This window comes from Cryptomeria japonica, chromosome 8, assembly GCF_030272615.1.
Source record: "Cryptomeria japonica chromosome 8, Sugi_1.0, whole genome shotgun sequence".
In the NCBI taxonomy this organism is placed as follows: domain Eukaryota; kingdom Viridiplantae; phylum Streptophyta; class Pinopsida; order Cupressales; family Cupressaceae; genus Cryptomeria; species Cryptomeria japonica.
In genome coordinates, this window is record NC_081412.1 from 21,411,247 (window position 1) to 21,432,055 (window position 20,809).

At 36.9% G+C, this 20,809-nt stretch overlaps 1 protein-coding gene across 8 annotated transcripts in view; it reads right to left on the bottom strand.

Annotated features, from left to right (window-relative positions):
* The window catches only part of LOC131067681 (transcription initiation factor TFIID subunit 4b), a 76,057-nt gene extending 63,579 nt beyond the window's left edge, over positions 1 to 12,478 (bottom strand). For 3 of the 8 annotated variants that reach the window (XM_058002799.2, XM_058002798.2, XM_059209586.1), the window contains exons 1-2: positions 12,042 to 12,441; positions 11,667 to 11,796 (exon numbers count right to left, since the gene is read on the bottom strand). In XM_058002799.2, the coding sequence (XP_057858782.1) occupies positions 11,667 to 11,676 (10 nt within the window). In that variant the 5' untranslated portion in view covers positions 11,677 to 11,796; positions 12,042 to 12,441. Of the gene's footprint in view, positions 1 to 11,666; positions 11,797 to 12,041 lie in introns of all 8 variants that reach the window. The other 5 variants (XM_058002797.2, XM_058002794.2, XM_058002795.2 and 2 more) reach the window with 5 other exon arrangements.
* Positions 12,479 to 20,809: the final 8,331 nt, after the last annotated feature.

Genomic DNA, 20,809 nt, shown 5'->3' on the forward strand with positions numbered 1-20,809 from the left:
TCATGATGGGTGGAATAGGTTTTTACATCAAGGACTAGGTTCCAGATTTTGATCCAAAGAGAACCTCCATCGATGAGGTCCCAGTATGGATAAGATTGTACAATTTTCTGCACAAATACTGGGACCTTGAAACCCTAAATAGCATTGGCGACAGGATTGAGAATTTTTTAAAAGCGGATGAAGCACTGGACAAGAAGGAGCACAGTATGTATGCCAGAATCTGTATTCTTTGGAAGCCCTTTCCTCCTCTTCCAAAAGCCATAGAAATAAGATCAGGGGAGAGTTTCTGGTGGCAAGAAATTGAAGTGGAAGATATAGTGGATACCTGCGCGAAGTGCAAAAAAATGGGGCACTCAGCAGGTGAATGTGCAAAGAACAAAAAGGGAAAGGGTTGATTCAAAACACTTTAACAGATAAACTAGTGAACATCAACAGGGACATTTCTCTTGAGGAACTAGGCCCACCCGTATTTCAACTAGTGCTGACCACAGCGGGAGCATCTAATACTGCAGAGGAAGACGTCAATAAGAAGAGGGATTTAGATGGCGTTTTGAATCACAGCAGGAGTGATATTGGTGATGGTATACCCTTGGCTTCTCCAATTCGGGAGAGTGATTGCCAAATGAAGGAGATTGGAAATGAAAGTGAGGAGAAGAACGAGGGTTAGGAGAAACGGATGAGTGGCAACTTTGCAGGAGAATCAAAACCAGCACAGGGTTTGGAAGAGGGTGACAATTCCAAAAGGTGAGCCTTGCTTGACAGCGAATTGAGACATTGGGAGGAGGAAGTGGGTTGTGAATCTTGTGATAGATGGCTGGCTTTGACAAGTTTTGACCGAGAAGAAAGAGGGCACAATGGAAGATGTTCCATTAAAAGAGATTCAAATTTCTCCTATTAGAAAAATTGATCTTTCTCTGGAGGAGAGTAGTGATTTGCATGTATCTCCAGGAGAGACGCTGAGTGACTTTGTTGGTGAGGAGGAAGAAAAAGAGGATATATTGGACCTTCAAGCTACTGAAGGTATTTTGGATAGCGCACATTGTGTCAATCAAAATCCAATAGAGACAAAACGAAGATTGGGGAAAAAAGGCAAAGAGGTCCAAAAACTAATAAGATGAAGCTAGAATTAGCAAGGAGTGAAAAGGGGCAATGTAAACTAAGATCGGGAAAAGAAATAGGAACCATGAAGGTCCTTTCATGGAATGTCAGCGGCTGCAACGCCCCTGACAAAAGGCATTTGATCAAGAGATATCTTGATCAAGTGTGCCTTGATGTTATCTTTTTGCAAGAAACCAAACGCAAGGGAGAGGAAACCGATTCCTTCATTAAAAAGTGAAGGAGTGCCTGGGGGTCTTGGAATGTTGTGGAATGCCTCAACGGTGTTAGCACAATTGGTAAAGCAAGACGAGCATTGGCAATTGGTAAATATTTTTTCAAAAGCTCTTCATTAAAGTTTCTTTATATTGAATATTTATGGACCTACTAGCACGGATGGAAAGAGATTTGTGAAAAACAATCTCAAGGATAATCTAGGAATATGCAAAAGAAGCGATCCTTTGGGTGGCGATTTTAACGCCACTCAGAACCCTTAGTTAAAAAGGGGGGTAATGGATGGCTTGGTCAAAGTTCAAATTGATTTTAACAATTTTGTGAATGATAATGGGCTAATGGAAATTCAATTCAAATCAGGGGATTTCACTTGGACAAATCATAGACAGGGGTTCCTAAATATTGTTGAAAAGCTAGATCGCTTTTTGGTGGCTGGAAACTGGACGGAGATTTCATGGGTTTTTGAAGCTGAAATCCTTCCTACCACAAGCTCTGATCATTACCCTATTGGGTTGGTGATCTATGATGATTTGGCCCCCATCCGATGCCCATTCAAGTTTTGAGAAGATGTGGTTAAGGGGAGAAGGATTTAGAGATCTTATTTCAGAATGGTAGAGTCAAGCTCCAAAGAGAACTGGGAGTATGGCCTTCATATTTTTCAAGAAACTTCAATTCCTCAATATGAGTGTCTGAAAAAGTGGAACAGGGAGCAGTTCAAAAATATTTTTGCAGAGAAAATTCAGCTAGAAGAAGATTTGGAAAGGCTCAACTCCAAGATTATTCAAAGTGGGATGGAGGAGACTGATTTCAAGGAAGAGAAAAGGCTGAAATCCAGCTACTCAAAAATTCTAGCAAGGTAAGAAATTTATTGGCGGCAAAAAACCAAAGAAACATGGCACAAAGAAAAAGATTGAAACACAAAATTCTTCCACAATTCAGTTAAAGTTAAAAGTATCTAGCAATAAAAAAAATTCAATAAAAAATGCTGATGGTTTAGTTCTTAGGGAGCAAAAGGAGATTAATGAGGAAGCGGTAAGATACTTCCACAATCTTCCAATTAGGGGCAAGGTGGAGACGATGCAGGAGAAAGTCATTTGGGATGTGTTGATGTGTTTTTCATGCACATTCGAACACGGAATAAAATACCTAGTATCTTATCCTCTCTTGAACAAAATCTCTCAGATGCTGAAGATTTGCTTAAGGATCATTCGAGAAGACTCCAAGGTTCTGATATGTAGGGTCTCTACGTGTAGATAAGCTCTTGTGGTATGATGTGATTATGCTGGAATCACAAGGGGACTTACGTTTGATTGCCTGAACACTTAATTAGCTGGAACTCAAGTCCTAACTACTCACCGAAGAGAATAAAGAAATAGCAAAAGGATAGGATTTAGAGAATCTATTCTAGGACCTAGAATGTAAGAATATAGATGAATGACTAGGTGGAGTCCTACTGGGCTAGGTCTTACCATCAACTAGAACAATTTGACACAAGCTCAGTGCAATCTTCTAAGGGACGCTTCGAATATGTTCAAATCGTTACACCATCAGACACTGATCACCATTCAAGTTAATGCATGAACAATGTGCGTATAACAATTCGACATTAAGCTCATTCAATGCCAGTTGACCACGCAGGGCGCACTTATAATCAGTAAAAGGCTAATGGTATGGACTAGGCGAATTCCACACGAGTGTATTCAACAACTTTCTCCATTTAATCTAATCATTTACCATCTAATATGAAGATTCAACAAGAAACCATGCACATTGCAAAGAAACAACATATTTCACCATATCTTCAATAAAAATGGAGTCTTGTACAATTAAGGCAACAATTTCTTGCCTTCTCCTCCTACTCTACTCTTAACCTCTATTCTATTGACTATTAACTTATTGACTATTGGTTGTTCTAACCATTATTAACTAACTATTAACCTTTACAAATGAAGAGCCAGAGCTTTATATAGAGAGCTCTTTACATTTCAATGGCTCTGATTAATTTACAATCAATGGCTAGGATTTCAAGATGAAAACCCTAATTAGGGTTTGTTACAACAAACTCCTTTAGCCAATGAGAAAATTACATTCAATGCATGAGAACCAATAGGAAACAGGGGTAGGTAAATCGGAGTTTGTGCCTTCGTGCATAAGCGTGATACCTCGAATCTGGACACTTTGATGTGGAGCCTTCTGATTGGAGGAATAGTGACTAGGATGCCACCTTGTCTTGCGTTTGTGCTTGGTCAAGGAACGTTGAGCAATATTTCTTGATACTCAATGTGATGATGATGAGAAGCTAACTTTGATTAACTCTTCTGAAACTATTTGCTTCTTCAACGTACCCTTGCACTGACCTTGGTTGATCCTCCTTCGTCTTTGATGTACTTGATGAATGGTGTACCTTTCCTTGAGTCTCTTGTGTTTGATGAGGCCTCCTCTTGATTTCATGTAGTGGTGATAGGAAGTCATGGTCAAGTCACTCCTTCTCCTCTAACATCTTGTGACTTCTCCATGTGACAGAATGAGGTCCTTGAGAATATCTTGTTCTATTGCTTGTAATTGTTGATCATTCAAAGTCTTTTTACCCTAGCAGCACCTTGGGTATCCTTCCATGCATTTAAGGTGTCCTTAATGATGATGAGGTTTGAAGAGGTCGTCCTTGTCCTTGCCTAATCTCCTTCCAACTTGGTCTTGTAGATTTGCAAAACAAACAAAAGATGGTGTCAAGCACATATGATATATTCATCCTAACATGGTATTTCTCACTTCAAACCATCACTAGGATCAATTTCGCTAAAGACCCTTTGGAAGGACAGGACCTATAATGAAAATTCACTCTGGACCCTTTGGAAGTACAAGACCTATAATGAAAATTCGCTCCAGACCCTTTGGAAGGATAGGACCTATAATGAAAATTCGCTCTGGACCCGTTGAGAGGTACATGAGCGAATTAGCTTCTTTACTAGCTAAATTCACTTATTGCCTTCTTTTTATCATTTTAGCCTTCGATTCCAATTCTTTCATATGAAGATGTCATTATTTTGACCCACAGGAAGACCTAGAAGAGATTTCGCTTGGGTACCTGTTGTGACGTATTCACACATCGCCCCATTATAAATGGGGACCCCTTGCTTTTTGCTTTCCAGGGTTTGCTTTCTTGGTCTTTTAGGGTTTTTGTCTGTTAGCCTTTGCGTGATGAGTGCTGTCAGGGGGATCGCTGGATAGCAGGCTCTGCTTGAGCTAGGATGAGTCAGTGGATGATCCAAGTTAGGGTTTCTCTCAAGGTCTTCCTTAGGCTTGGTTTTGTTGGTTGTGTCTTGTTTGAGTTTGAGGAAGTCAGTGAGTGGTTGAGAAAATTGGCGAAAGACGTGGAAGGAAGTCTGTCTAGGATCATATCCAAGGCAAAGTCAAGTAAGTTTGAAGGAGAATCAAACCTAGAACATGATTTTCGCTCCTGACCCTTCCAAAGGGTCCAGGGCGAAATTCATGTAAAACCCTATTTTTCACCAAATTCTTGGGCTGAATGTCGACCTAAAGGGTAGATTTGCAGGATCAGGATGGAAGGAAGCCTAACAAAGTGCATCCAAGGCATGAAAAGGAGAAAGGAATCAAGAAATGAGCCTAAAATGAGAATTTCGCTCCTGACCCTTCCAAAGGGTCCAGAGCGAAATTCACATTTCCTCTATTTTGCTCCTTAGCTTGACCAAGATTGGAACTTCTAAGGCATGGTTTGGTAGGTTTTGATGCATGTTTGCCTTGAAGAAGAGTTTTTAGACCTTAAGATGATGAAAATCAACCTAGGAGGAGAATTTCGCTCCTGACCCTTCCAAAGGGTCCAGAGCGAAATCCTCCATTTTGCCTTCCTTTGGCCTTAAAAACCTAGTTTGACCTTGCCTAGACCCAGTTGGGTGATGGATTGTCTGGATTGCGATGGAAGGAAGTTGAATTGATCAAGTTTGGAGGAGAATGAGTTGAAAGGAAATGAGAAACTAGCCTAAAAGGTGGATTTCGCTCCTGACCCTTCCAAAGGGTCCAGAGCGAAAATCCTTGAAGACCTCAATTTCTTCCTTGACTAGGCCAATTTCCTAGTTTCTAAGGCATGTGTGGAGGTGTTTTTGAATGTTCTAGCCTTAGGAGGTGAGTAAAGGTGGATGAGATGAAGGATTCTAGACTAAAAGATGAATTTCGCTCCTGACCCTTCCAAAGGGTCCAGAGCGAAATTCTTGAAAACACTCCTTTTCCCCTTTGCCAAAGTCAAGATCAAGATGGAGATGCAAGAAGAACGACCTATGTTTGCCTCCCAAAGAAGATTAAAGTTGGAAAAATCAAGAATCAAGGTCAAAAACATGATTTTCGCTCCTGACCCTTCCAAAGGGTCCAGAGCGAAAATCCTTATAGCTCTTGTTTTCTTCCTTGTTTTGGCTAGGCGTTAGCATGATGGAGGATGAATTGGTATGTTCTTGCATTGAGAGGGAGTTGGATGCTTTGGAAGATCAAGATTTTAGCCTAAAAGGTGAATTTCGCTACTGACCCTTCCAAAGGGTCCAGAGCGAAATTCATTATAAACCTCATTTGCTACCTTATTTGGGCTTCAATCCTTATTCCTTAGGTGGAAAGTGGTCTATGTTTGCTCCCAAAACAAGATTGAAGTTTGAAAAATGAACAATCTAGCCCAAATCATGATTTTTGCTCCTGACCCTTCCAAAGGGTCCAGAGCGAAATTCTTAAAACCTCTCTTTTGCCCCAAATTTACATCAAGCTTGGTGTTGGTTGAGAATGAGGGCGTCCTTGGGCATGTATCTAAGCAAGTACGGTCACAAGTGAAAAGAATTTGAGCCAGGAATGCAAAAATCGCTCTTGGCCCTTCCAAAGGGTCCAGGGCGAAATTCTTATAGGGCCTGTCCTTGGAGAGGATAATTAGCGAAATTCCATTTTGATGTCTTCTCACTAATAATTTAAGCTGGAAAATGCTTTGTTGAAATGAATATGTCATATGTGCTTAATCACCTTTGGTTTATTTTGCAAATGGAGAAAACCAGGCCAGGGCAAGGACGAACTCTTCCAGTCCAGCATCATCAAGGACGACCGATTCCAGTCAAGCATCATCAAGGACGACCACTTCCAGTCCATCATCATCAAGGATGTTCCACAGGCAAAAGGGAAGACTCAAGGTGTTCAAGGAATTGCCAGCTACCTCCAGAACCTTCACTTTGCCACACTAAGGAACCACAAGATGACAAAGGAAGGCGATGCTAGCATTTCAAGGAAAGGTACACCATCCATCCAGCACATCAAAGACAAAGGAAGTCAAAGCAAAGGTCCATTGAAGAAGCAGATAGTTTCAGAAGAGTTAATTAAAGTTAGCCTCTCAGCATCATCAAACTGAACATCAAACAAGTTACAAGTGTCAGACAAGGTGGCATCCCAATCATCATTCCTCACGTTGGATTGGTCCACCTCAGCGTGTCCAGATTCAATGTACTTGACTCATCGGGGACGACACAAACTTCGAGGCACCTACCCCTGCTTCCTATTGGTCCTCACTCCTGGAATGTAATTTTCTCATTGGCTAGAGGAAGTTTGTTGTAACAAACCCTAATTAGGGTTTCTATCTTGTAATCCTAGCCATTGATTCTAAATCAATCAGAGCCATCTATTTGTAAAAGGCTCCCTATATAAAGCCTTGGCTCCTCATTTGTAAAGGTTAATAGTTAATAGCTAGTTGGTTAATAGTTGGTTAATAGTTGGTTAATAGTAGTGAATAGTCAGAGAGTAGGAAATAGTTAGAGTAGAATAGAAAGAGAAGGCAAAGATTGTTGCCAAGATATTGTTGTAAAAGATTTGTAAACTTCATTGAAGAAATGGTGAATTCTATGGATCGATTCAACAATTTGCATGGTCTCTATACTTCTCAAATTTGATTTCATGTTATTAGATGAGTGGAAGAAACGTGTATGATCGATGGTGAAATTTGTATATCCATACTACTAGCAGTTTGTTGATTGTAGACTTGCCTTGTGTAGTCAACTGGAATCATTCAGCTTAAGCTTAATTTCAATTGTCGCTTCTTCATTGATATGCATCAGCCTGATGGTGCTGTAGCGATGATCTGAACATAATAAAACTTTCCTTAGAAGATCGCACTAACCTTGTGGAGATGGTCCTGGGATGTCAAAGCAAGACTTAGTTAGAATTTCATCAAAGGTCATTCATTGCTCCTACATTCTTAGTGTTAGAATTAGATCCTTCCCTTGCCCTTATCCTTTTTCCTTTTTTTCAAAATCTAGGACCAGTAAAATCTCACGTTCCAGCAATATTCAAAGCAAATCAGACATTCTGGTCATCAAATGTAAGTCCCCTTGTGATTCTAGCAAATCACATCATACCACGAAGAGCTTATCCACGAGTAGAGATCCTACATAACGGAACCTTGGAGTTACTCTGACTGATCCTTCGGCGAAATCTTCAGTAGTCGGGAACTTTGATCAAGAGAGGATAAGGTACCCTTAGGTATTTTATTCTGTGTTCGCATGTGCATAAAAAACACATCAACAGTACCTTTGGAAGGTACATGACCTCAAAGAAAATTCGCTTTGTACCCTTTGGAAGGGTCAAGAGCGAATTTGGCATTTTGCTCAATTTACCTCACATTTCTCAACATTTTCCTCATCAAAATCAAGTCATTTGCCTTTAAAAATACTTAGGAATGGGTTGGTTCAAAGGTTGAGCAAGGTACAAGGTCTCTTGAAGAAGTTCGCTCTGGACCCTTTGGAAGGGTCAGGAGCGAATTTGCTCCTTCAGGCTCAATTCACACTTCTTTTCTCATAACTTTGTCTTAGACTTGAACTTTGATCCTTTTCTTTCCATACTCAAGCCAATTTGCTCTCACTATTGCTCAAAATGACAACCATTCGATGACTTTGGTAAAAAATTAGGTCTCCTCAAGGATTTCGCTTTGGTACCTTTGGAAGGTACATGACCCTTTGAGAAAATTCACTCTGGACCCTTTGGAAGGGTCGGGAGCGAATTTGTCAAGTTTGCACAAATTCTCCATATTTCATCACTTCACCTTGTTTGAATTCGCTCACAAGGCATAGATAGGTCACTCCTCCTTTGATTAGGGCTGAGAAGCAAGGGTAATGGTCTAAGCTAAGACCAAGGGAGGAGATCTAAGGAAATTCACTCTGGACCCTTTGGAAGGGTCAGGAGCGAATTTAGCTCTAGGGCTCAAATTCTTGAATACACCTTAAGTCTTCAAGTTCAAGCTTCATGTCCTTGCTCTTCTACTTTGTTTAGAACGAAATCCTTTCAATGCTTTGGGTGAAAAAGGGGTCTTTGAAGAAGGAAGAAGTGGAGTGGGTGGTGAAAGGGTGTGTGGATGAAGACTAGCTTTTCGTCCTGCAATCAATGCTCGGTCATGCTATCTCGGGTGCTGGTTTTCTCCCCACAGAGGCAGACCAAGGGTTGACGAAGGAGACACCACAACAATTGCAACCATTCATTCAATGGCCGAAGAGGATGAACAAAGATGAGCGCAAGGCTGAAGCTTTCATTGGGTGGGACTCTCTAAAACTTTTCATCCACAAGGAGTGTGAACAAATGAAAGGAAAGAAGAATGCAGAGGCAGCAAAAGACTCTGAGGCAAGGTTTGGGCTCAAGGATCAGTGGGTTAATGGTTCACTTAAAGAAGTGAGGAAGAAATAGAAGTTTAGTAGAAATTTTATGAATCTTTTTGTAGTATTTGAAAATATTGTATATGTTTATTATGTACGAGACTTTCAGGATAGTTTTGGGTGGCTTTTGGGCATTTGGGGGGAGGTTGTTTTAACTTTTGGTAAAACCGGTTGATGTTGTTCTAGTCTACAGATGTCTCAGGTGGTTTCTGCAAGGGAATGGCAGGATGTTTTTTGGTAGATAGAATATAGTTTTAATAGCAGTAATTGATGACTAGAGACTGACAATGGTTTTGTACTTGGCTATGTGATGGCGAATTGTATCTGAAATATGTAAATTTTTGTTATATTGATAAAACACTCATTATTACCAACCAAAAAAAAACAAAGAATATCCAATATGGTAAAATGGGATAATAGGGTTCCATAAAAAATACCCAGCCTCAAATCCCAATATTCCCAAAAAACATGTTAATGTATAATATTAAGATAGCACATCCAATTCTTAGCTGCTGAGCACATTGTTCAAATCACATTAGCAAAAATCCTTTTTGGGAATAACTTAGCAAACCAGAAGGTAAGAGTTTTTCAATTAATTACGAAAATATAAGGTTAGCATGTAGTACAAAAATTTAAAATTTGCCGCATTTTCTGTTAAATAAAAAACACAAAAATTACTATTATGTAACCAAAAAAAAACACAGTTTCTTGATCAAAAGATCAGTGTGACTGATTAAATCCAAAAACCCACAAAAATTTCACCGAAAAAGTTTCAAGGCTGAGCAGCAATTAATCACAAATCTTTTTTAAGATTTCTGCAACTATGGTTTCTGCGATGGGACATTATGCATAAATTGCACCAACTCCTACTAGCACATTATATCCACTTCAAACATGCACTATACATCAATAAAAGTTGTCAAATCTCAGGAAACAACATTATGCATAAATTGCACCAATATTAGGTATGGCATATCATCCAATTAAATACTTCAATTCAACAAAACAAGTTAAAATGTACAGAGTAACAAAACGCATCCATCAAATTTGTTATGTGCATTCAATGTGTAATATCAAGTAACATATCATATACAATTCTAAGATGCAGCCTACTTAGTCAAGTCCTTTAAAGCCATTAAAAAAACGTGTTAAAGTATAAAAATTGAGTAGCATATTACATCCAATTCTAAGGTGTAAACTACTTAGTTCATGTTTTTCGAACCTGTGAAAAAAATGTTAATGTGTAAAATTAAGTAATATATTAGATCCACTTCTAAGGTGCAGCCTAGTCAATTCATGTTCGTCAAAAGCTGCAAAAAACATGTGAATCTGTAAAATGTGCTACCAGCTTCTTCAGGTACCTTGTATATACCTGTACCAGATTTTATAGTATATGGGTTCCATTGCAGTATGCATCAAGGAATGCGCAAATTTGCAGTATGCTCGCCTAAAACTGTGGTACATGCCCAGGTATGTCCAGGATATGCCCAGGCAGGACCCGCGGTTAAGGCCACATACCCACATAGTCATGCCCATTCAAAAACACATTTTTTTAATGAAAAAGCCAATGCCTAAACTAACCCCAATAGTAACTACCTAATTATGCTATCAACATAAAAAACAAAAGCGAACAACATTTCTTGCCTTTCATTCCTCACTCCCTCAAAACTCCATTGCTACTCCATGCTTGGGACTGCAAGTTTGATTTGTGTTCAGACATTGTGTTCTCACTATTCCCACACCTCAACAATATGACGATTTGCACCTATTAAGGTTCCATGTGCACTTGCATGTTTGACTTCTGACTATTACTATTGGTTGAATATATACACGATTTATCTTAACATTTGACATTGAATTGTCAATTATCGGTTCTGTTCTGTACCATATAAATCTGTATGCTTAAAGCAAATTATGCCTATTTTTTAATATTCTATATTTTATACAGTCAACAAGACTAAATTACTAAATGAACCTGGTCAAAAAAAAAAAGTGAATTCCCATAACTAAATCCGAACATTGAGTAATAATATATTGCATCCAATTTTTAGATACAGACTATTTAATTCATGTCCTTAAAAGAAATAAAAAACGCATCAGTGTGTGGAATTGAGTAACGTATAGCACCCACTTCTAAGGTGCAGCCTCGTTGTTCAAATTCTTAAAGCTGCGGAAAACATATGGATATGTAAATATTTGAGTGCCATTTAGAATTCACTTGAACGATGCAGCTTACTTAGCTCATAAGCAAGCGAAAAGGCATGTTAATGTGTGATATCAAGTAACATCTCACATCCAATTCTATGGTGTAGACCTGCTTGGTTCATGTTCTTCAAAACTACGATAAACGCAAATAGCATCCACTTGTAAGTCGTAGCCTTCCTCATTAGACGAGAACAAGTACAGATCCTAGGTAAATTTAACAAAACTAATATCTTGGCCATAAACATAACTTCAGTAGTAAGCTAACGAAAATCAAAAAAGTGAAAAAAAGCAATTTTTGATGAAATTTTGAAAGCATACAATTTGCCAATGCTTGTTTTTCTAGGGTTTGTATAATTCCACTGAAATTGAAAATCTTACTAACTGAAAAAAAAAAAAAAAACTCGTTGCGACAAGCTAAAAAGGGAAAAATTAAAAAGTTCAAAACATTTTCCATACCTGGCTCCATTGTAGTTTGCTGCGCCCAAAGGACATGCAATATCAATTTCCGGTTTGTAAATACTCATTCTTTGAAACAAATCTCATGGAATTTAATCCATAAGGTCCCCTGAAGGAACTGAAACATGACCTTGAAAAAAAAGCACGAAACTAAGATCATCAAATTCGCCATGTTTACGTTAAAGATATCGAATTTGGCCAAAAATCAAATACAGGCACGTAAACCCTAACACATTTCTACGAGTTCAAGTGAGCCCTTATTAACGTTTTTGAAAAGAACAAAAAAGGGGGCTGATTTTATTGTAGGGCAAGTACAGAGGGCATGGTACGAAACCCTTTTTATTTAAAACAGTTTCGCCAAAAAAATACTAATACCTCCATATTCATTGATTGCATGAAATGTCACAATTTTAATTTCGTTGATTGCTGATATAGCTGCATGGTCTTTCACCGCACTGATAATTTCTGAAATTCATACATGGAATAAACAAGTTAAAAAACCTTTGTCAAATGCTTTGTTTTGATTTACATTTGTAACGAGACATTGGTGGTATTACAGTGTTTCACAGACCACCTCTTCCCATAAAGCCTCTAAATTTTAGGCATTCGGACCATGTATAACAAATATTTGAGGGGAAACTCTACAAATTATTTTCTGTTCTTTTATGGTACTACCATTGGTGCCCAAGCGACCGACTATCCCATGTTGTGCTAAAACTTCCTTCTTGAGAGAAATCAGTGACGATATGACAGAAGCTAGAAAGGTTAAGACGTGAGGCAATTTATACTGAAGAAATGTAAATGCTTCAAGATATGCTTGGTTTGAAGAAGCTTGGTTTGAATATTTTCTTCAATAATTATAATTATAATTAGGATTTATTTTCATAATTCATATCTAGGAGTTGTAAGGAGATTATGTAGATTAGGGTTAAGAGTTTAAATCTATTGTTTCAGATTCTAGTAAGTACAAGAAACGCATGAGGATTCGTTATATGCACAAAAGTCAAAAAAATGTCATCTAGAATTTGATGCCTAGTACACAATCATTATTTTCCTAATAATTGTATGCTTCTGCCACCACAAAAATTTAAAAATGCTCATATTAATAATCATATTGATACATATATATTTATATTGTCAACTTATACGACTCGTTTACTAATGTATGAAAATCATTTTTAATGCATAAAATTCAACGATGTGATGATCCTTGTTTTAGTCGCCATGTTAATAACTTGTGTTGGTACAAACTACTCTCCTCATTAAAGCTAGTTTATATTCATTAAGGTTCGATTAGGGGATTATTCCCACACTTCTTCATTATTTTCTTGTTTGTCATCATGCATCACTCTCGATTATCAACAATCTATCATGTGATATGCCTACAAGTTACTCTCCATGGTTTTGAGTAGCATCAAGCTATCATTTATCCTTTCGATTTGCAGACAATGATACTCGTGAAGCTATTATGCTCCAGTAATCCTATATTCATCCAATCATTATGCAATTCATCTAAGTTTTCATTATCATGACCCCATTGCCCCTTTACAATGTTATATTCAACATAGTATGTATAGTCTACTATCCTTGTTATTTATGGTTTAATTCTAAGAAACAATGTTTCTATTCATGAAACTATGTAATTAGAGGCTTATTTCCCACACTTGTTTGACCATTTTCATCATGCATCGCTCTCAATCTTTTGTTGTCTCCATCATGTGATATGCCCATGACATACTCTCCATGGTTTTAGGTAACATCAAGCTATCATTTATCCTTTCAATTTGCAAACAACAACACTTGTGAATCTATTATACTTCACTAATTATATCTTTCTCCAAACATTGTGTAATCAGTTTATGATTTCATTCTCATGACACCATTGCTCTTTGTAGGGTGGTATAATCAACAAAGTGGGTATAATTTGATAGACTCATTATTTAGGGTTTAATTCTAAAAACCTTCATTTCTATTCATGAAATTATGTATATAATTTACGAGTTTATTCAAATGTTTATTACAATGTCAACCAAACTTCTAAGTTTATGGTTCTCATTTGTTAAAAATTTAATTAAAAAAAAATATTTGTATTCAACAAACTTGAAAGGAAGTTAAGGTAGCGAAACAACTTCGTACATTAACCTTGAGAGGAGAGTTATGCAAAAAATTTCAGGTCTTTACAACTGTAGACGTATAAATCTGACAATCTAGTTAAATAAATATTTAATATTTATTTAAACCACATCCCCCTATTAATTAAATCTTATTTAATTAATTTCTCCATTTTCATCTATTTGATTAAATGAATTATTCAATTTATTTAATTAAATTCATCTAACCACTTTCTAACCTTTAATTAAATAAATCACTTTATTTAATTAAATCCCATTTTCACCATTTTAATTAAATTTGCATTTAATTAAAATCATCCTTGCATATAAATAAATCAAATTTATTTATAACCCTCCCCCCCCTCTTGCACCTGCATTTTCCTACAATTGCAAGTTGCATCCATTTAATTGAAATAAAACATTTTATTTTAATTAAATTCCTATTTCCTCCCACATGCATCTTCCTACATTTCCCACTTGCCTCCTAATCATTCTTCTAGAACCTCTCAAATCCCACTTAACTAGACTTAATTCTCCTAATCATATCACATCCCTAAATTTGGGGAAGTCACTTCTCAAATTGGAAGAAAGTCTTCTAAATGCATTTAAGACTTTATCTTTTTCAACGAGTTAACTTGTTGAGTTCCCCAAATTTGTAAGGCTCTTACAAATTTGTTCCCAAAGTCTTCCTAACCATTAATGGTTAATCCAACCTTCACTCATCGTTAGAGAATTTCTCTTCTAATTTAACCCTCATCCAACCCAAAGGTCTCATCAAGCACTCATGACTTTGACCCTGATTATCTTATTAACCCTTGCACGAGAGTTTACCTCTTAGGTAAAATCTTTATCCACTGGTTAATCCTAAGTAACCCTGACCACATTCTCCTAGGGTGACCCTCATGTCTTCTCGAGCATTTAATGCCTCTTACATCTTCTCTCAAGCCACCTCTTATTGACAATTGTCACCATTTCATTGGTAAAAATTATAAACATGGATTGAGTAGCTTTTGATCCTAGCCCTTGTTAAGATTATTCAATCTTAACCATCCATTTCCCTATTTCCTCTATAAATAGAGATCATTTCTTCAGTCAAAATCATCCAGGTTTTATGCATTTACATTATAGTCTAATTATATCAAGCATTTTAGCCTCTCTTTGTTAGAATAACATTTTAGCATTTAAGCATGTCATATCATAGTATATCCATGTTAGCATATCATGTTAGTATAGTTTGTTAATATCTTTATCACATCATTATCTTCATCATAGCTTGAACATATTATATAGATCTTAGATGCATTCATGCACATAGATCATTTTATCACTCGTTCTTGGAGTTGTCATTCCTAAAGTCATTTTCTTAATGATCTGAGAGCAAAACATTGGCTTTAGGGATCCTATGAGATAAAGAACAATGAGACACATCTTGGGAAGTTAACTTGTTTAAACTAGTTTAAGTTCGTTAATTTTTGTACTCAAAAGTTTCATTGGTATGTTGACCCTTTTGATCTAAATTTTAGTATTTTGATCACCATAATTCTAGCATACATTTTTGGCGCCCACTGTGGGGCACGTCCCCAAATCTAATATTGTTTTTTTCTTGTAGGTTGAACACAAAGATCACGTCAAAAGATCAAAATAGTGTGTTTGCAAGTTTCTGTAGCGCATTTAACTCACTGTTTAGCGCAAAAAGGCATAGCTTAGCACATCGACACCTCACTTTAGCGCTTAGTTCTCTCTAAAATTTTAGCACGTAGGAACACCATTTTAGGGCATTAAGGCTTCAAAGTAGCACAATTTCTCTATCTTTTAGTGCTTATGCACCATATTCTAGCGCATCAGGTTCATAGTTTAGCGCATAGACAAACAAAGATCAAGAAAGTTTGTAATAGAGTCAGAATTTAGGCTTGTGAAGCCCACCATCAGGATTTGAGTTTTGCTAACTAACTGTGTGCAGGTTCTAACAGTTTTGTGCAAGAATAAGAGTTAGATTAGTTTTCTTTGCTTTCTTTCAAAGTTAGTAAAAATAACTCACCTTTCTTTATTGCAAAAAGCTTAAAATGAATCTCATTTTCCCATTTGGTTCTTAAAATAAACTTCATGTTTTCTTTTGGTGCTTAAAACAAGACTCATCTTTCTTTCTTGCATGGATAAAAGGAACAACAACTCAAATCTTTTTTTTATGCAAGTTAGGAATCACACTCCTTTGGGCTCTAAAAAGAACAAAACAAACTTTACAATTTTTGCAAAGGGTTAAAATTGAACTTCACTTTTCTTTGGTGCTCATTAAAACGAACCTCACTTTTATTTGGAAGCTTAAAAAGAACCTTCACTTTACCATTTCAAAGCTTTCAAATTGAGATCGTTGTTATTCAATTTGGAGATTCATTTTTGTTGACAAGGATTTACTTTCAAAAGTTCAAGTTTTACTATATTTTCACACATTGCTATCTTGGGTTAAAAAGAACCACATGTCTTTTGGAGCAACATCTCCAACGTAGCTTTTAGAAAACAATTGCGATATTGGATAAAAAGAAATTGTGTATTATGTGTTTCAAAGGTGTTGGGTATATGCTCTCCCCTTAATTGGGTGATCAAAAAACCAAACACACCATTTTCAAGCTTTCTTTCAATTTAGCAAATAAGATACATCCTTTAGCAGACCTGCCCTCTCGAGAAGCCCATAAGGCCGGTGAGAGGGGAACGGATTTTAGCCAAGTATTCCAACCCACTATAATCAAATGTTGAGGCTGATGAAAATCCCCTCCAACAGTTTTGCTCAACGATTAGCCTTCCCTCAGTATCCTTGTGATGCGTAAAGTCTTTGTTCTAAAGGTTGGGAAGCCTCCCGAGGGAGTTTATCATTGAAGATCGAACAGAAGCCTCACTACAAACTTTAGAACTAGAAGCCTCATCATGTTAGTTTTACCAAACATTTCTAATATCATAGTGCAAGGGTGGGGAAGAATCTGCCCCCAAGACACCCACCACACATCTCCCAGGATAATGATTCAATTGAGGAGCAATCCTCTTTGAGTTAATTTCCAAACAAAGGCGAAAAAATGGGTGCCCTCTAGGGGGTGATAGGGTTGTTTGAGCTGACAGAGTATCAAGTGTGGGCTATTGATATTTTAAATGACCCTTAAGAATAGTGAGGTCTATCTGATGTGTATTTCTTGTGTGAAACCCATTAAAATAGACAAGGATTTGAAAAGATCCTATTGAACATACACTATCTATTTAGCATGGACAAACTGTTTTGCTTCCGGCTACTATGTTTTCAAATCATCTTTTCAGAAGATCATCCATCAAAACACCATAACTGTTTCAAAAAACTTACAAAATCATCAAACTGAGAAAACTAGGGCAGCTTAGCGCATTTAAACATCAGTGTAGTGCATAGTCGTCATTCAATAGCACATACCAACCAATCATTAGCGCTTCAGCAAACCAGATTAGTGCATTACAAGAACAACTTTTGCACTGACAGACAAACACAAGATAGCACTTACCAAAGTCAGAATAGTGCATCTAAACATCAGTGTAGCACATATCTGTCATTTAGCAGCGCATACTAATTAATCATTAACGCTTAAGAAAACCAGGCTAGCACATAGCAAGAACAACATCTTCATTGTCAAACAAACATAAGATAGCGCATACCAAGGGCAGCATAGCGCATCTGAACATCTTTTTAGCACATTGGAGTCATATTTTAGCGCATAAACAATTTGTTTAGCACATATCTAAAATTGTCCAAAAACGTACAACTTGAGTTGGCCTAGTGGTGGAGAACTTGTGCTCTTGAAGGAGAGGTCACAAGTTCAAATCCCACAAGGGGGTAGGGTATGTACACCTTATCAGCTTCGGCCCATTACCAATCAAAAAAAAAAAAAATTATCCAAAAAAAAAGAGCAATTTATCAACTTTTTTTAAAATTTCACCAACAATTTCAAATACCCTTTTGGGTCTTTTGTCAAATCCAACACAAACAGAGGAAAATGTATCAACATAGTATCAGTTAGTGATCATAAGTTTCAAATCAACCTATATCAAACATCAAAATACCAAGTTAGCTTTCTAAGTTAGTCAAATTTGTTTAGTTTCCAATATTGGGAAGCTTTTATCATATCATTCGACGTACTTGGTCATATCAATAGAGGCATATCAAACCATGTATTCGACTGAGTGAACTTAGAGATCGAAACAAAGTATTCATCCAATCAATCTCCCAACTAAGACTTTGATCGCTCGCATGAACATTCTTCAACACATCAAGAAGAAGCGTCCTTGTCTGAAAACTGATTTAAAAAGGAGACAACCTAGTCAAAAGAAGCTCTTGAAGAGAAACAAGTTCCTCTATATCAACCACAAAATCCTTCTAAAACGTAGGACATTTTTACATCATTTTCACGATTTTCTCCATGGTAAAAATACCGATTTTGACAAAGAATCCTTGAAAGAACGTGCTTTCATACAAAGCTCAACACTATCACAAGATATCAACTTTAGTGGAAAGATCAATTTGGCTTACTTACCTGAGAGTTCAATCACATATTGAGTCAAATAAAGCCATGCAAGTTTCTACACGATCATGTAAAAACGTTGAGTGGGACGACGACAAGCCTAAATCAAGCATGGGACGCCGAGAAGTTAACGCTTGGAAAAATTACATGAATCTAGACAAGGAAGAAATAATAGATGAAGTTATTGAGGCACAACAAGACCCCGACTTACACAAACTTCTTGAAAAACTCATCGAAACTGATAAACAAAAATACTTCCTCCTGTTATTTAGCAAAGGTGGATTTTGATACGGAACAACCAAAACAAACTGAGAACTTCAAAAGGACAAAATCAAGAAATACCAATGACCTAGATGACACTAATAATCAAGGTGACACCAACCACCAATATACCAACACTAGAAACATTCCCCCCACTACACTCACGCAACAACTACAAGCACTTCAACAATAAATAGAAGACATGCAACAAGGAACTACCACGCCATGTTCCTTAGAGGATATTTGTCCTTATCCATTTGATTGAAGTTTGAACATGGCACCATTCCCACACAACTTTGAAATACCAAAGTATGACAAATACAATGGTAAGAATGATCCTTGTGATCATGTAAGGGAATTTTGCATGATGAGCTTGGAATTTGCCCATAATGACACTTACATGATGAGGCTATTTCCAAGAAGCCTAGGAGGACAAACAATGGAATGGCTTTCAAAAGTCACACCTCCCATCAGATCATTTGAGGAGTTGGTAAACAAATTTGTTTCCCAATATTCCTATAACATTCAACACGAGATTACCATGCTTGATCTTTGCAACACGAAACAAAAGAACAATGAAACATTCATGGTGTTCTTACAAAGATGGAAAAAGGTTGATATCTAGATATCCCTGAACCATACCTGAAAAAGAGAAAATGGAAATCTTCATAGACAATCTTAATGACGAGATGAGCTATCAACTTAAACTACACTGTCTACCTAGTTTTATAAAGTTGATTGAAAATGGCATCCAAATAGAAGGAGCCTCAATCAAAAGAGGAACTTTGAAGTTATCTAAATAAGGTACTAGTTCATCAAACAACAACTCTAACAACAATTACTATAACAACTCAAACAAGTCCAAATTTTGGACGAGAAATAAGAATGTTGTTAATGATGGTGTAGTGGACAATGTTAAACCAAAACAACCTATGTTAAACTTATCCGACGCTACTCCACCAACCAACACTCAAAACAATATCAATCAAAGAACCAAAATTCAAAGCAATACCAATCAAAGAACCAACAATCAAGGAAACATAAACCAAGGGAATAACAATAACGCTAACCCAAACCAACACCATATCGATGAAAGTTCGCACCTTTAGGACAAACCCTTGAATCAGCATTTCGAGAACTATTGGCAAATAAACTCATTACATTGCCAAACATGAGGGATTTTGAACCTCAAGTCAAACCATCATGGTGAAATGATGCCCATTATTGTGAATATCATAGAAACAAAGGGCATCACATAAATGATTTCCCGAGGTTGAAGAACTTGGTTCAAGATTTCATAGATAACAGTGACATAACGGTAGACGGTCATAAGACCAACGATGATCATGAAGCCTTTAAGAATCCACTTCCAAATTATGACAAAGGCGCATCACCATCCTCGAACAACAAAGGATCTCATATCAATCATGTATACAATAATGTTATCAATCACATATCGACATCCAACAATCAAATTAACATCATTATGAAAAAAAAAAAGAAGAAAAAAAAGAATATGTCCCGGTCAATGTGACTACACGAGCCCAATCTAGATATGTCTTAAATGGGAGTGCCTCTAAAATGAAAACATCTCCAAACACTCAATACAACTTGGTAGACCAATTGAAGAAGACACCCGCCCACATATCCATATTAGAGCTTCTCAAGATCTCACCTGCACGCAAAAATATTTTGGAAAAGGCTCTTGTTGACACTACAATTCCAAATAACCTGGATATTATTTGATTTCAATCCATGGTAGTACATTTAACCGTGCCTCACATTCTATTATTTTCAGAGCATGATGATATCTCTCTTAATCATCTGCATAATACTTCACTCCATATCGAAGTCCTAGTCTATAAACATTGAGTACAAAGAGTGCTAATAGATGGAGGAGCCGATCTAAATATTTGCATTCTAAAACTTATCCGTGCATTGGGTTTCTCATAAACAACCATTGATCCTAAGAAAAAGATAACAATCAAGGCATATGATGATGAGGAAAGATCATCAAAAGGGCTCGTGGTATTACCCATTCAAGTAGGGCCAGTTCATAGTGTATACACCTAAAAATGGTCTGGAGATAATTAATTGAATAAGCAATTATTTAATTAATCCTCCTTCCCAATTTAATTGAATTCATCAGCAATTTGATTAAATTCCTCCATTTCATCTACTTATTAATAAATCTAAGGATTTATTTAATAGGTTCATTTCAATAATCTCCTTTGATTAATTA